General features: G+C 49.1%; 2 protein-coding genes across 3 annotated transcripts; one reads left to right on the top strand and one right to left on the bottom strand.

Moving 5' to 3' along the window:
• The first annotated feature begins 1,255 nt into the window (after positions 1 to 1,255).
• LOC136942900 (protein TESPA1-like) lies at positions 1,256 to 5,458 on the top strand. The gene is made up of 7 exons (XM_067235978.1): positions 1,256 to 1,288; positions 2,059 to 2,115; positions 3,777 to 3,872; positions 4,081 to 4,289; positions 4,676 to 5,037; positions 5,254 to 5,310; positions 5,438 to 5,458. Exons 1-7 carry the CDS (start codon positions 1,284 to 1,286, stop codon positions 5,456 to 5,458), a joined length of 807 nt encoding a protein of 268 aa, XP_067092079.1. The 5' UTR covers positions 1,256 to 1,283.
• Positions 5,459 to 8,549: 3,091 nt separating this feature from the next.
• On the bottom strand, positions 8,550 to 15,597 carry tarbp2 (TAR (HIV) RNA binding protein 2). Of its 2 annotated transcripts, XM_067237141.1 has the most exons (7): positions 15,382 to 15,597; positions 14,670 to 14,984; positions 12,726 to 12,798; positions 11,990 to 12,107; positions 11,517 to 11,644; positions 10,976 to 11,168; positions 8,550 to 10,737 (listed from the first exon to the last, which is right to left on the bottom strand). In XM_067237141.1, the coding sequence occupies exons 1-7, from the start codon at positions 15,432 to 15,434 to the stop codon at positions 10,580 to 10,582; spliced, it is 1,038 nt and encodes a 345-aa protein (XP_067093242.1). In that variant the 5' UTR covers positions 15,435 to 15,597; the 3' UTR covers positions 8,550 to 10,579. The 2 variants fall into 2 exon arrangements, with proteins under 2 accessions (XP_067093242.1, XP_067093251.1); XM_067237150.1 differs by lacking the exon at positions 14,670 to 14,984.
• Positions 15,598 to 16,630: the final 1,033 nt, after the last annotated feature.

Below are 16,630 nucleotides of genomic sequence, written 5' to 3'. Positions count from 1 at the left end.
GTGAGGAGAGGGATGAGGGTGAGGAGAGGGCTGAGGGTGAGGAGAGGGAGGGATGAGGGTGAGGAGAGGGATGAGGGTGAGTAGAGGGAGGGATGAGGGTGAGGAGAGGGAGGGCTAAGGGCGAGGAGAGGGAGGGGTGAGGAGAGGGATGAGGGTGGAGTGAGGAGAGGGATGAGGGTGAGGAGAGGGAGGGATGAGGGTGAGGAGAGGGAGGGGTGAGGAGAGGGAGGGGTGAGGAGAGGGAGGGATGAGGGTGAGGAGAGGGAGGGGTGAGGAGAGGGCTGAGGGTGAGGAGAGGGAGGGATGAGGTTGAGGAGAGGGATGAGGGTGAGGAGAGGGAGGGATGAGGGTCAGTAGAGGGAGGGGTGAGGAGAGGGAGGGATGAGGAGAGGGAGGGGTGAGGAGAGGGCTGAGGGTGAGGAGAGGGAGGGGTGAGGAGAGGGCTGAGGGTGAGGAGAGGGAGGGATGAGGAGAGGGATGAGGGTGAGGAGAGGGAGGGGTGAGGAGAGGGAGGGGTGAGGGTGAGGAGAGGGGGGGTGAGGAGAGGGAGGGGTGAGGGTGAGGAGAGGGGGGGTGAGGAGAGGGAGGGATGAGGGTGAGGAGGGGTGAGGGTGAGGAGAGGGAGGGATGAGGGTGAGGAGAGGGAGGGGTGAGGAGAAGGAGGGATGAGGGTGAGGAGAGCTAAGGCTGTGTTCCGGTGAGGCTGTGTTAAACACAATGGACGCTTTGTGTGAGTGTGTAGGTGTGTGTGTGTGTGTAGGTGTGTGTGCATATTTGTGTGAATGGAGTGTGCCTCTTTTCAACAAAGGCACAGAACACATCGTACCAACATGTAGATATCTGCCAAGATTACAGCCGTCTAACCCCTCCTTATCCTCTGGCATCTTTATACACACATGCAGCACACACACACACACACAAACACATGCAGTACACACACAAACACATGCAGTACACACACACACACAAACGCATGCAGCACACACATACACACAAACACATGCAGTACACACACAAACACATGCAGTACACGCACACAGCACAGACTCATGCAGCACACACACAGCACAGACTAATGCAACACCCACAGAGACTCATGCAACACCCACACAGACTCATGCAGTACACAAACCCACACATACTCATGCAGTACACAAACCCACACAGACTCATGCAGTACACACACACACATTTAGTTTGTTATACTTGGTGTCACAGTGTTGTCATTTGCTTCATTCACAGCTACAGTGTTGAAGAACAGTGTTGAAGAAGAAGATCTGGGAATGGGGTGAGAAATGAAATAACAGAGACAGGATTAGAAAAGTCTGGTCTCATTGTAGGGCTGGGCGATATATCGAATATTAGCACACATTTTCAGTTTGGGAAAACTGAAAATCTCTGTCTCAAACTGAAAATTGCACTCGCACAGGCATTCTCTTTTTCTCTCTTTTTGTCCTGTCACATAAGGACCTCTGCATGAATTGTTCCATGTAAGGTCCATTTTGTCAAGTACCATGTTTATCAAGTACCATGTTTATCAAGTACCATGTCAATGGCTTAAATTTGCACTACACATTTTTTTACTTACATTTACATTTAGCTGACACTCTTATCGTCTAGTAGTAGGGTGAAGTGCCTAGCCAAGGACACAACGTCATTTTGCACGGCCGGGAAACAAACCGGCGACCTTCAGATTACCAGCCCCATTCCCTAACCGCTCAGCCACCTGACTCCCTTTGTAACAATAGCTGTTCTGTCTAAATTGTTTTCTAATGGAGGCATTTTATTATTTAAATGCAAATGCTAACATATTGAGATATATATCGAATATCGTAAATTTTTTGACAATATCGAGATATCATATTTTTTTATATATTGCCCAGCCCTATCTCATTGTCTGGTCTCTTTCTGGTCTATCTGTTCTCTCCTCTCTCTGATCTCTCTGTCTCGTGTGGTCTCTCTCTTTCTGTTCTCTCTGTCTTGTGTGGTCTCTCTCTGTGATATCTCCCATCTGTGCTCTCTCTCTGGTGTCTCTGATATCTCCTCTGGTGTCTGTAGGAGCTGTCCTCTACTGCTTCCTCCTCCCAAGACCCGTCATAAAGGACCCTCCACCAGGCTAGTACCCCAACCATGACCCACCCTGACCCTAACCATGACCCACCCTGACCCTAACCATGACCCACCCTGACCCACCCTGACCCTAACCATGACCCACCCTGACCCTAACCATGACCCACCCTGACGCTAACCCTGACCATAACCCTCCACCCTGACCCTAACCATGACCCACCCTGACGCTAACCCTGACCATAACCCTCCACCCTGACCCTAACCATGACCCACCCTGACCCTAACCCTGACCATAACCCTCCACCCTGACCCTAACCATGACCCACCCTGACCCTAACCCTGACCATAACCCTCCACCCTGACCCTAACCATGACCCACCCTGACCCTAACCATGACCCATCCTGACACACCTTTACACTAACCCTGACCTACCGTGACCCCAAACCCGACCCTGACTCTAACCCTAGCACCATACCAACACAGATTACTCGGTCATCCAGTGACCAGAACCATAGGCTGGTTGAAGGCCTGTGTTTGGCTGGATGATTGTGTGTCTGGCTATTTGAATAGTTGGTTTGCTACCTGTGTCTGTCTAGTTGATTGGCTGGTTGATATTGTACTTGTGTCCACATGGTTGATGTTGTGTCCTCATGGTTGATGTGTCCTCATGGTTGATGTTGTGTCCTCATGGTTGATGTTGTGTCCTCATGGTTGATGTTGTGTCCACATGGTTGATGTTGTGTCCTCATGGTTGATGTTGTGTCCTCATGGTTGATGTTGTGTCCTCATGTTGGATGTGTCCTCATGGTTGATGTTGTGTCCTCATGGTTGATGTTGTGTCCTCATGGTTGATGTGTCCTCATGGTTGATGTTGTGTCCTCATGGTTGATGTTGTGTCCTCATGGTTAATGTTGTGTCCACATGGTTGATGTGTCCTCATGGTTGATGTGTCCTCATGGTTGATGTTGTGTCCTCATGGTTGATGTTGTGTCCTCATGGTTGATGTTGTGTCCTCATGGTTGATGTGTCCTCATGGTTGATGTTGTGTCCTCATGGTTGATGTTGTGTCCTCATGGTTGATGTGTCCTCATGGTTGATGTTGTGTCCTCATGGTTGATGTTGTGTCCTCATGGTTGATGTTGTGTCCTCATGGTTGATGTTGTGTCCACATGGTTGATGTTGTGTCCTCATGGTTGATGTTGTGTCCTCATGGTTGATGTTGTGTCCTCATAGTTGATGTTGTGTCCTCATAGTTGATGTTGTGTCCTCATGGTTGATGTTTTGTCCTCATGGTTGATGTTGTGTCCTCATAGTTGATGTTGTGTCCACATGGTTGATGTGTCCTCATGGTTGATGTTGTGTCCACATGGTTGATGTTGTGTCCTCATGGTTGATGTTGTGTCCTCATGGTTGATGTTGTGTCCTCATGGTTGATGTTGTGTCCACATGGTTGATGTTGTGTCCTCATGGTTGATGTTGTGTCCTCATGGTTGATGTTGTGTCCTCATAGTTGATGTTGTGTCCTCATAGTTGATGTTGTGTCCTCATGGTTGATGTTTTGTCCTCATGGTTGATGTTGTGTCCTCATAGTTGATGTTGTGTCCACATGGTTGATGTGTCCTCATGGTTGATGTTGTGTCCACATGGTTGATGTTGTGTCCTCATGGTTGATGTTGTGTCCTCATGGTTGATGTTGTGTCCTCAGTACCCCAGGTGAGAAGCTCTGTCTGCCCCAGCTCACCATGGGCCACAGCATGGCTTCCAGTGGCCTCTCTTCCTCCACCAGTCGCACTGCTTCCAGGTCAGGGGTCAAACCTGCTCTGTGGGTTTGCAGAACAAAGGATTTATAAGCGGGAATAAGGATGTTTTAACGGAAACCAAACCTTCCTCTCTCTCTTACCCTATTTTTCTGTCCTCCCCTCCTTCCCTCCCTCCCCCCTTCCCTCCCTCCCTCCTTCCCTCCCTCCCTCCTTCTCCTCTTCCCTCCCTCCCCTCTTCCCTCCCTCCAGTGTGTCGGAGGTCCTGCAGCTGTGTTCGGAGGATGCAGAGGACACCCTGTACCAGCTGGGCTTCGGCAGCGAGGTGGCCCAGCCCTCGGCTCGAATCCCCCCGCGCTTCCTCAGTTTCCCCTCCCGGCTCGGCGGCATCAGCTTCCGGCTCTTCCTGCAGGCGCAGCTGCTGCGGCTTCGCCAGGAGGACCCCGACCTGTCCCTGGCCAGTACGCACACACACACACCTGTCCCTGGCCAGTACGCACACACCTGTCCCTGGCCAGTACGCACACACACACACCTGTCCCTGGCCAGTACGCACACACACACACACCTGTCCCTGGCCAGTACGCACACACCTGTCCCTGGCCAGTACGCACACACACACACCTGTCCCTGGCCAGTACGCACACACCTGTCCCTGGCCAGTACGCACACACCTGTCCCTGGCCAGTACGCACACACCTGTCCCTGGCCAGTACGCACACACACACACCTGTCCCTGGCCAGTACGCACACACCTGTCCCTGGCCAGTATGCACACACCTGTCCCTGGCCAGTACGCACACACCTGTCCCTGGCCTGTCCCCGACCACCTGTTTGTCCCACGCAGGTCGCTTCCGGCAGGTGGAGGTCCTGACCGCCATGGCGAACGCCTTCTCCTCGCTCTACTCCCACGTATCCCGCACGCCGGTCCAGAAACTAGCCCCTCCGGACCTCAGCCTCTCCTCGCCGTCGGCTGACAGGAAGACGGCGCGGTTCCTGAGCAGCGTGCGGATCGAGCCGCGCTCCCCCGTGGACCGGCTGAAGGACACCGTGTCCAGGATGTGCCTCTACACCGGGTCCTCCAGGGGCTCTGAGAACGGGACCCCGCAGTCCTCACCCAGGAAGAGGGCTAGCCTGCCCGACCTGGTGGACCTGCTGATGGAGAATGCCAGCGAGGGGAGGGTAGAGGACCTGTGTTCAGGGGGGAGGGTAGAGGACCAGGGTTCAGGGGGGAAGGTAGAGGACCTGTGTTCAGGGGGGAGGGTAGAGGACCAGGGTTCATGGGGGAGGGTAGAGGACCAGGGTTCAGGGGGGAGGGTAGAGGACCAGGGTTCAGGGGGGAGGGTAGAGGACCAGGATTCAGGGGGGAGGGTAGAGGACCTGTGTTCAGGGGGGAGGGTAGAGGACCAGGTTTCAGGGGGAGAGGACCAGGGTTCAGGGGTAGAGGACCAGGGTTCAGGGGTAGAGGACCTGTGTTCAGGGGTAGGGGACCAGAGTTCAGGGGGGAGGGTAGAAGACCAGGGTTCAGGGGGGAGGGTAGAGGACCTGTGTTCAGGGGGGAGGGTAGAGGACCAGGTTTCAGGGGTAGAGGACCAGGGTTCAGGGGTAGAGAACCAGGGTTCAGGGGTAGAGGACCAGGGTTCAGGGGTAGAGAACCAGGGTTCAGGGGTAGAGGACCAGGGTTCAGGGGTAGAGGACCAGGGTTCAGGGGTAGAGAACCAGGGTTCAGGGGTAGAGGACCAGGGTTTAGGGGTAGAGGACCAGGGTTCAGGGGTAGAGGACCTGGGTTCAGGGGGAAGGGTAGAGGACCAGGTTTCAGGGGTAGAGGACCAGGGTTCAGGGGTAGAGGACCTGGGGTCCCAGGGCTCTCCCATCTTCCCTCCCAGGTCATACCAGGAACAGTCAGTTTGTAACTCGCAAGAACATACTTACCCCACTGGGTTGATGCCGGTTGCCATGGTTACTCACGACTTCACCCGCCTTCCGATAGCAGAGCACGTTAACATGGCGCCCTTCTACTGCCCCGCCCCTCAGATAAGCCCCACCCCTCAGAGAGACTTGGGGGTCACGTCTTCTTGCCGCATCACCGTGACTGGCTGGGAAGGGGACAATGTCACTTCCTGTTCCACACCAGGAAGTACGGAGGAAGTCCATATTTCAGTCGGTCGGGAAACCAGAGAGTTGCTGATTACAGGGACTCTGTTCCCCTCCAGCACCCTACAGCAGACCAACTCTTTTGAGCTGGAGGAGGTGGGTCATCTAATCACATTACCATGGTGATAGCGTAGCTTCAGGAAATGCAACAATGTAACATTAGCCAGGTGACTCCCAACACATTTGTTTTGTTTTTTTTTGGAAAAAAAAGTTGCAAAAGGTTGAAAAAAACTTTTACAAATAAAAAGTTTTGTAAACAAAAGTTTTGAAAGGTTTACAAAATATTTCGGAAAAAAACATTTGAACAAAATGTTTTGAAAGGTTGAAAAAAAAAAAATCCCCAAAAAACGTTGCATCATTGATGAATACTTGACAACTCTATCAAAAAGTTTCGAAAAATTTAACAAATATTTTCTGAAACAAAAATAAAGAAATAAATAAAGTTTTGAAAGGTTGAAAAAATATATTTTTAAAGGCTACAAAAAAAAGTTGCGAAAAGTTTACAAAATATTTGAGGAAAGGATTGAAAACATGTTTTGAAAGGTTGAAAATATATATTTTTTAACTACATCATTGATGAGTACTTGCTGAGGACTATACTCTACTGTATCTATTGTACTCTGCTCTGCTTTAATCTTCTCTGTTTTATGATTCTCTGTTCTCCTCTCCTTTAACCTGTGTGTGGAAAAAAAGGTTTTGGGATTTTTTTTTAAAGGTTTAAACATATAATATAAAATATTAGCATTTTTTGGGGGGAAAGGTTTGAAAATATTTACACCCAAGAAGTTTCGAAAGATTCTTCAAATATTTACCTAAAAAGTTGAAAGGTTCTAAAAAAATAATCTTGAAACATTTTTGTGTTGTGTTGTGTGTAAATATATGTATCTGAGAGGCTGTGATGTTGAACCAGGTTGTCATTGCTGGTGAGGAAGAGCCTGAACAGGACAGTCCTAGGATGATGGGTTTACTGGGATCCTCAGGGATCCAACTCAAAGGTGAGTTAAACATATTTTACCTGTCGATTCTGAATGATCTTCACAAGGTCAACATTCAGTGTGGTACTAAATACTGTAGTTGAGATATTATTGTTGTTGCTCCCTACCTGGTAGCTGACGTGGTAATTTTGCCGTGCCTGGTAAATACAAACCATTCCTTTGACTTTGACCACAAACATACTGTTAGAACTATGGACTTCCTTAATTTTCTGCTGTACTTTCTGCATCATTTGCACGTGACTTTAGATCAAAGCATCTGCTAAATTAGTCAAATTTAAAATTCAAATATTATTCGTACACCCTATAGCTACAGTTTCTAAATGACCAGCCATAGTTTGTTTTATATACATCCCCTGGCCGTTCTGTGGGCTGTGGGTGAGAACTCCACGCTAGTCCAGACTGTTTGTGTTGCTGAGTATGTGTGAACTAAAGGGTGCGTTCTTCGCTCTTACCCACCCAGCTTTAGCAGCCAAACCATCTCACACATTTCCTCACACAAGTTCTTCAGAATGTCAAACCATTTAACCGTAAATGCTCGAGGTGGCCATGAGAAAGACGTCAGCGTTTTTCTGTCCTGGGAAGTTCCACTTGGTGGTGTTGATGTCGGTTTTGCTGCACTGTCCTATAAGGACTGTTGTAGTTGAGATATGGTCTCACCATGCCTGCTATGAGATGTGGTTACTTTGCCCGGTAAATACAGACCATTCCTTGACTACATTTACATTTTACATGTAGTCATTTAGCAGACGCTCTTATCCAGAGCGACTTACAGTAAGTACAGGGACATTCTCCCCGAGGCAAGTAGGGTGAAATTCCTTGCCCAAGGACACGTCTTTTTTTTTTGCACGGCTGGGAATCGAACCAACAAACTTCTGATTAATAGCCTGACTCCCTAACCGCTCAGTCATCTGACTCCCATCTGACTAAGGAAGGATGATAAAAAGGATAAGCTCTGACTCATCACAAGATGACTCATTAAGAGAGATCGGTTTAGCATAGGGGTAAAGAATTCTAATGTAGTTCGAGAAGTTGCAGATTCAAATCTACCCTCTTTCGCTTTGGGTGAATATGTCTGCTACATAAATACATGATATCATCAAGGGTTATTTCCGGGATCTCTGACTGTGTGTACAAGTCAGGCTGTAAGACAACTGTATCACATAGTTAGACAGGAGTGGCTGTATGTGTGTGTGTGTATTGCACTGTGCAGGTGTGCCCCTGAGTGTGTGCGTCTCTCACAGGTCTGGTGGGTCGTGGGGACAGTCTCCAGTCAGACAGCAGCGGCTATGCAGAGGAGGACATCAGCCCTCCAGACAGCTGACCTCCAGGGTCGAACCTCCCTCCTGCTGTGGTAGACAGCTGACATCCGGTGCAGCTGGGCACCACTCATCTACTGTATTTTGTGTGAAATAACCCTTTAAAAGCGTGATATTACAAATGAATGTCGTAAGATGCCTGCTGTATGTGGAAGATTGCATGTAGGAACAGTATTTATTGAATTAAGATGAAAAGTATGGACGTGTGTGAGAAACATCACTGGAGCTATCAAGCAATGAGTGAATCTGTTTCAAATGTATTTGAAAAATATTTTATTCAAAATTATATTAATAAAACAGATCATAAAACTTGGGACCCTTACAGGCCACGTTTCAGATCAATCAGTCAATCATATTAGGAGACCATCAAACCAGCTAGCAGGACTATCCTAGCCAGTGGCTAGCAGGCCTATGCTAGCAAGCGGCTATAGCGGACTATCCTAGCTAACAGGACTGTCCTTGCTAGCTGCTAGCAGGACGATCCTAGCTGCTAGAATAAATAAATTGTTCCAGGTGACAAGTGAACTCGCCCAAACATATTTAATAAAAACAGACCAATTTAACATATCAGTGGAAGAGCTTAAATATTGGCATCTGCTTTCCGGAAAACAATATGTGGGATGGATGCGTCGGACGAGGATTGTATTTTTACCAACAACGTGACCCTTCCAGAGGTAGATAAAACAAGGCAGTGTGTTCAGGTTGCCAAGGTTACCTTCCCTGCAACCACACCTGCGGGCCCTCGGCAACCTGGTGGGACTAGGCAGGCGAGTGCCTGGTTACCGGGGAGGTAAAACAATCCACAGCCATTTATAAAAAAGAGAAACGGCGGAGTGAAGATTGGGTCAAACGGTACAGTTCTGTGGATTTCGATGCTGAGAGAAAATATAAAACTGTAATCCAGATTAAGATGCTAAATCTGAAAATCTTTGATTTAACTACCGTGACTTGATGAACAGGGTGAGGGGTTGAGCCTTGTGATAGTGTTCCACTGACGGGGGATGAACAAGCACAGTGACATCTACTTGGTTAAGGTAGACACAGCAGCAACATGATCTAGTCCGAACTGGGGGAGGGGGGGGGGGGGGACGATGAGAGGAATGTCAAGTGTAGGGGTTATTTTCTTGATGAGAAACCACCTGGAAACCTTTCAGAATCAAGTTTGTCCACAAAAAAAACCTGCTTTCTACTACTGTGAACCACATGCCAGAGATTACACTGACATACAGCTCTAAGCGATCTTAACACTGGGCCGTTTCGGTTTCATTTTGTTCAATAATAGGACCAAAATACAGTTTCAAACGGGGTTATAGCAAACACAGACACACATTACACATAACCATTGGTCAATTTACGAAATAGCCACTCAGTTAATGCCAGTGGTGTCGAGTACAAAGTAGTGGGCATGCTGCTAGTGAACCAAGCAGCACCCAGCCCTGTAGAATCACTGCTCAGGTTAAAAGAGGCATGCAGGAAATCCTGGAGGTAGCTCAGTGTGTCCATAAAAGACAAACCACTATTTACTATTCTTAACTTCAGTTAAATCTTTCTGACAAGGCAATGAGCACAGGTCTGGCAGTAAGGGCAGAGGTGGTAGTTTGGGGTAGATTCTCAGTAATACCATCACCAGAGTCATCAGGGCAACAGACGTTCAAATCTTCTAAAACAGAACTCAGTCTAGATACTCTTGAGTGTCCAACTCATTTCAGGAATCATTTTTCCGCAAGTCCAATAATTATATATTTGACAGATCAATTCATTTTTTTCCTGCTACAGTTTGACATGGTGGCACATAATCTGAAGGCAAGCAGGAGGCATTTTGGAGTCCAATAGATGCCTGGGCTATAAAGGGCCTGGGTCTCGTTCTGGCCCGGGCTAAAGGCCTGGTTCTGGCCTGGGCTATAGGCCTGGTTCTGGCCCAGGTTATAGGCCTGGTTCTGGCCTGGGCTATAGGCCTGGTTCTGGCCTTGGCTAAAGGCCTGGGTCTGGGCTGAAGTCTGAACAGAGTCCTTGTCTCCTTGGGGTTTAGGGGCAGATAGGGGGTAGGTAAGGGGATCTCGGGGGGCAGATAGGGGGCAGGTTAGGGGATCTTCAGAGGACGTCTAGAGGCATGAAGAGGAAGAGATAAATATCAGGTCTCCTGATTGGCAGAGGGGAAAGTCTCTCCTCCCCTCTGGGACAGTTCATTACTCATTCGGGGTTAAATCGGTCCACAGGGGTCGTTTCCGTGGCTACGGTCACATCCGTCCGCTCCCGCCAGAGTTCCAGGCGTTGGGGAGGATGACATCACTTCCCTCCGGCCATGATCTTGAGGTACTGCAGTGCATTGTGGGCCGCGCTTGAGCGCGCGGCGTCCTGGCTGGGGGCGAAGCCATGGCACACTGTGATTGGCTGAGTGGACAGCTCCACCAGACACTGGCACAGCCCACTCAGACTGCGCTCCTCTGGAAGGGGGGAGGGAGGGAGACAAGACAACCAATCTGATCAAAAGCTTATCTCTCAAACTGTCACGGTAAGGAGAGAGAGAGAGGGAGAGAGAGTGAACTGGAGAGGGAGAGAGATGGAGTGAAAGAGAGAGGAACCCTCACCTATGTCCAGGTAGCAGAGGGAGAGGGGGGAGAAAGGGGGGACATACCTATGTCCAGGTAGCAGAGGGAGAGGGGGGAGAAAGGGGGGACATACCTATGTCCAGGTAGCAGACGTCGAAGCGTTGCTCCTCTGAGAGGTCGCTGAGCAGAGAGCAGAAGTTGGAGCTGGGCATGCACAGGGGGTGGCTTCGGAGCTGCAGGATCTTCTCCCCAGCAGAGTTACGCAGAGAGTCCCAGGTGCAGCCCAGGCCTTTACACTTCCCCGACTCCACCCGGCTGCCAAGGTGCTGCGTCGAGGAGACAAAACAAATTCCCACAACGTCATATAGAGACTCAACTGCAGAGTCGCCGTTGTTCACCACTTGGTGTATGGAACCGTGCAGCAAAACTATGTGTGTTTTCAACTGAACAATATTTCACCACTTGGTGGTTTTAATGGACATTTTATCATTAGGCCTGTGCAGAGGTCTCTAGCCCCCAAGTGTTACCATGGTGAAGGTGTGTGCCCCCCCCCAGGTGTTACCATGGTGAATGTGTTACCATGGTGGAGGTGTGTACCCAGCCCCCCCCCACCCAGGTGTTACCATGGTGAATGTGCTAGCATGGTGACGGTGTTGCCATAGTGAAGGTGTTACCATGGTGAAGGTGTCCTCCTCAGCCTCAGCCTCGTGGCTGCTCCTCAGGTCGACGGGGACGTCATGGATACGGGACAGCATCTTAGCGGCCGCGTTCCGCTTGGCCAGCTTCTTAGACGTGCCACTTCCTGTGGAACAGGAAAACCAGGTCAGTATGGAGTTCAGTAGAGTACAGGAAAACAGAGTAGAATAAAGTAAGTACATTTTATTTATAAAGCACACTAACACAGCAAGGCTGACCGAGGTGCCGAACAAAAGCACAAAAAAAGACACCATAAAATAAATAGTAAAAACAAAATACAGTCAATAACAGTAAAATAAGTCGCAATACAACTCAAGAGGTAGTGGTACAGTAGAAAGCAACAATTACATCTCAACTACAATATTAACAGCACTCATTTCTTCAAAACTCTCTGTAGGAACGGACATCTATTTCTACCTATTTCTATGAATCCTCGTGGAGAACACAGCACCTATTTCTATGAACCTCTCGACGCGGCAGGTCATGGTGAACTCCTTGCGGTGAGCGGGTCCTGACTCCTGGGTAACGGTGTAATCCGGAAGGCGCCAGCCCTTCTGCACCACCAGCTCCTGGGGAACACGCAGGTTCACCACACACACACCATGGATAATACACAACATGTATACACACCATCCATAATACACACCATGTACAGTACACATTATACTATGTGTGGGGATGGGTATAGCTCAGTGGTAGAGGATGGGGATGGGTATAGCTCAGTGGTAGAGGATGGGTATAGCTCAGTGGTAGAGTATGGGGATGGGTATAGCTCAGTGGTAGAGGATGGGGATGGGTATAGCTCAGTGGTAGAGGATGGGGATGGGTATAGCTCAGTGGTAGAGTATGGGGATGGGTATAGCTCAGTGACAAAACATTTGACAACAGATTTAGAGGTTGCAGGTTCAAATTCCCCCCATTATCATCATTATATTGCTCAATTTCCAGGCTTCCCAAACGACGCAGACAATAAGTGTGGTTGTAGTCTGTGTGTGTGTGTGTGTGATGAGGCAGGGGGAGAGGGGCGAGACTGAGTGAGAAGGGGGACACGGGAGAGGGGAGACAGGAGAGGGGAGACGGGAGACAGGAGAAGGGAGACAGGAGGGGGAACACAGGAGAAGGGAGACAGGAGGGGGGACACAGGAGATGGGAGACCAGAGAGGGGAGACAGGAGAGGGGAGACTCACCTGGAGAGCTCCCACAGGGTTGCACTCGGACTGTTGGGACGAGCTGCTGGAAGTCTTCATCTCTAATGGTGGGCTACACATACAGGACAGTCGTCATCTCTAATGGTGGGCTACACATACAGGACAGTCGTCATCTCTAATGGTGGGCTACACATACAGGACAGTCGTCATCTCTAATGGTGGGCTACACATACAGGACAGTCGGTCATCTCTAATGGTGGGCTACACATACAGGACAGTCGGTCATCTCTAATGGTGGGCTACACATACAGGACAGTCGGTCATCTCTAATGGTGGGCTACACATACAGGACAGTCGGTCATCTCTAATGGTGGGCTACACATACAGGACAGTCGTCATCTCTAATGGTGGGCTACACATACAGGACAGTCGGTCATCTCTAATGGTGGGCTACACATACAGGACAGTCGTCATCTCTAATGGTGGGCTACACATACAGGACAGTCGGTCATCTCTAATGGTGGGCTACACATACAGGACAGTCTTCATCTCTAATGGTGGGCTACACATACAGGACAGTCGGTCATCTCTAATGGTGGGCTACACATACAGGACAGTCGGTCATCTCTAATGGTGGGCTACACATACAGGACAGTCGGTCATCTCTAATGGTGGGCTACACATACAGGACAGTCGGTCATCTCTAATGGTGGGCTACACATACAGGACAGTCGTCATCTCTAATGGTGGGCTACACATACAGGACAGTCGGTCATCTCTAATGGTGGGCTACACATACAGGACAGTCGGTCATCTCTAATGGTGGGCTACACATACAGGACAGTCGTCATCTCTAATGGTGGGCTACACATACAGGACAGTCGTCATCTCTAATGGTGGGCTACACATACAGGACAGTCGGTCATCTCTAATGGTGGGCTACACATACAGGACAGTCGGTCATCTCTAATGGTGGGCTACACATACAGGACAGTCGGTCATCTCTAATGGTGGGCTACACATACAGGACAGTCGTCATCTCTAATGGTGGGCTACACATACAGGACAGTCGGTCATCTCTAATGGTGGGCTACACATACAGGACAGTCGTCATCTCTAATGGTGGGCTACACATACAGGACAGTCGGTCATCTCTAATGGTGGGCTACACATACAGGACAGTCGTCATCTCTAATGGTGGGCTACACATACAGGACAGTCGTCATCTCTAATGGTGGGCTACACATACAGGACAGTCGTCATCTCTAATGGTGGGCTACACATACAGGACAGTCGTCATCTCTAATGGTGGGCTACACATACAGGACAGTCGTCATCTCTAATGGTGGGCTACACATACAGGACAGTCGGTCATCTCTAATGGTGGGCTACACATACAGGACAGTCGGTCATCTCTAATGGTGGGCTACACATACAGGACAGTCGTCATCTCTAATGGTGGGCTACACATACAGGACAGTCGGTCATCTCTAATGGTGGGCTACACATACAGGACAGTCGTCATCTCTAATGGTGGGCTACACATACAGGACAGTCGGCCATCTCTAATGGTGGGCTACACATACAGGACAGTCGTCATCTCTAATGGTGGGCTACACATACAGGACAGTCGGTCATCTCTAATGGTGGGCTACACATACAGGACAGTCGGTCATCTCTAATGGTGGGCTACACATACAGGACAGTCAGTCAATGAGCACTGAACTTTCTGAGACAATGTAGCTGGCACACAAAACTCATAGGGATCGTCAAACACATTACTGTCATGTAACGTAACTGTGCTTGGTAAATACAGCTCGTTTGTGGACTCTGACCATTGAAACAGCCTAATTTGGGAACTATCACTTCTGATCTGCTTCATTTTCTATGAGCACTATTTGTGTGTGTCGCTTTGGAGAAAAGCGCCTGATAAATGGTTGAAACGTCAATGTACTGTACAGAGCAGAAACAGTCTCTGCTCACCTTTCTCCGTCAACTGCCGCCTCCACCGCAACGAAAACCTCTCCTCCTCCACAAACGACAACAGAACTGCCGGCGCCTGCTTTCAGCATCTTCAGGGCAGCCTCGGCTGCCTTGTGCTTCGCGGCCTTCTTACTCGGGCCTTGACCGGTGCAACTGATGTCTCCCACGGACACACGGAACGTGAAGTTGGGTTGGTGCGCCTGACCCTCTGCCTTAAGAAGATCGTACACTGGAGTCTTGCCTATCCTCGTTCCATACTCCTGCAGAAGACTGATGGGCGTCTTGCCGGGGTTCGCAGTCAGCATTTGCTCAATACTGGCACGGGAGCGAGAGGAGAAGAGACGAACGGCATTCAGATGACATTCGGATACACCGACGTCCACCTGTACGATTATGTCGATTCGGGCTTAAATTGCTAGCTAACGTTATCTAGTGTTTACAAACAGGCCCGGTCTGTATGCATCATCGGTCATAGTCGTACTAGTCTGGAGTAGCTAGTTTCAAAGCTAACGGCAGCTAACCCTATGTTGAATGCTGTAGATGTTGGGACAGCCAAGGAGTCCTTAGTAAACTATACCAGGTTGGTATATACACAACAAGATAACAGTATAGTGCCTTTTCAAAGCTCAAAATATGCTATTTTGGGCGAATCATACTTACAGTTGAGAACAGATCGGTTAGCTAGCTAGCGAGACTGCTAACACATGCTTACCTGGAGCTCCCAGCGTTACTCTTGCAGCTGCTTGGTGCTATCTCGTCGGTCATCCCCTACAGACGAAGATAGAGCCAATCGGTTCCGGATTGCCAGTCCGCCACACCAAAAGAGACGCTTGCTTTCATCAGCCGATGTTTTCCGCGGAGGATGAGGCAGCGACATGAGAAGACACCGCTATCTCACCGTCCCAACGAGCGAACATGCGGTTGTTTGGAGAGGTGATGACGCACTGTGAACCTTGGTCGTTTTCGACTGCTCATTGGTCTGTTTGAGGGGGATACTCGTTTTGCAATGCAGCGCGCTCCGATTCCCTTCCAGCCTGGTGAGTTATACGAAGGATCCAACATTGCTTAAGCACGATTGAGACTTTGGTTATTAGATCACCTATATTGAATTATATTACACGATGACTGTCAGTCAATATTACATATTCCATGAACATAGCACAAACCAGGACATGATCACCCAATCACCCGGAGAGAAGGTAGCGAAGACGCTACTCTGAAACCCTGTAACTCTCGGTTTTACCTCTAGAGGGCGCCAGGTAATTTACAAAGTTTTATTGTGAGTGGTCTTTCTGTTGCAGAGCGAGCGTCTCCCCTGTCAGGACTCTGTCAGTCCACGAGGGCCTCAGGGGCTCGCGGATGCTGTCTGTAAGTAGTCCCGTTCCACTCCGCTGTCACTGCAAGGTGGTTTAGCTTATATGCAACAGCACGAAATCACCCTGGGTCGAAATGTGGGTCTCCATCCCATATTTGTCTTTTTGTCTTTCATTCATTCATTCATTTATCCAAATAATTTCCCGCACACCTGCTTTTCAAGCGACGGGCAAAACGGGCGGTGCTTGCATGAATATTTACATACTTTAATATGGGATGGTTGGATGAGTATTTACATACTGTATTATGGGATGGTTGGATGAGTATTTACATACTTTATTATTGGATGGTTGGATGAGTATTTACATACTGTATTATGGGATGGTTGGACGAAAAAACGACGACATGGCTGCAAACGTTCACGTGCCGCTCTAAGGGCAAACCCCTTTCCTGCACATTATGCATCCTTTCATCACTTGCAGTGTTTGAAAAAAAAGTATTTGCCTCCTTTTTTATTCTTTTTTTCCCCTTTCATATAGCGTTATGACGTTTGGGGTTCTCATTTTGAGTTATGGTCAATGTGGATTGTGACCAGAAATAAATAAATAAAGCCTGGGGCATTTCATTTGATCCGATGCTAACTATAA

The sequence above is a fragment of the Osmerus mordax genome, chromosome 1 (assembly GCF_038355195.1).
Source record: "Osmerus mordax isolate fOsmMor3 chromosome 1, fOsmMor3.pri, whole genome shotgun sequence".
Classification (NCBI taxonomy): Eukaryota; Metazoa; Chordata; class Actinopteri; order Osmeriformes; family Osmeridae; genus Osmerus; species Osmerus mordax.
The sequence above is the reverse complement of the archived record's forward strand: the minus strand, read 5'-3'. Positions and strand labels throughout refer to the sequence as shown.

Bases quoted from the DNA above. Each gene is read 5' to 3' on its own strand.
- LOC136942900 (XM_067235978.1), top strand. The intron at 3,873-4,080 runs GTCAGGGGTCAA...CCCTCCCTCCAG, and splicing joins ACCAGTCGCACTGCTTCCAG to TGTGTCGGAGGTCCTGCAGC. The intron at 4,290-4,675 runs GTACGCACACAC...TGTCCCACGCAG, and splicing joins CCCCGACCTGTCCCTGGCCA to GTCGCTTCCGGCAGGTGGAG.
- tarbp2 (XM_067237141.1), bottom strand. From the start codon at position 15,434: ATGACCGACGAGATAGCACCAAGCAGCTGCAAGAGTAACGCTGGGAGC. The intron at 12,108-12,725 runs GTGAGTCTCCCC...CGTGTTCCCCAG, and splicing joins ACCCTGTGGGAGCTCTCCAG to GAGCTGGTGGTGCAGAAGGG. The intron at 11,645-11,989 runs GTGCTGTGTTCT...CCTGTTCCACAG, and splicing joins CGAGAGGTTCATAGAAATAG to GAAGTGGCACGTCTAAGAAG.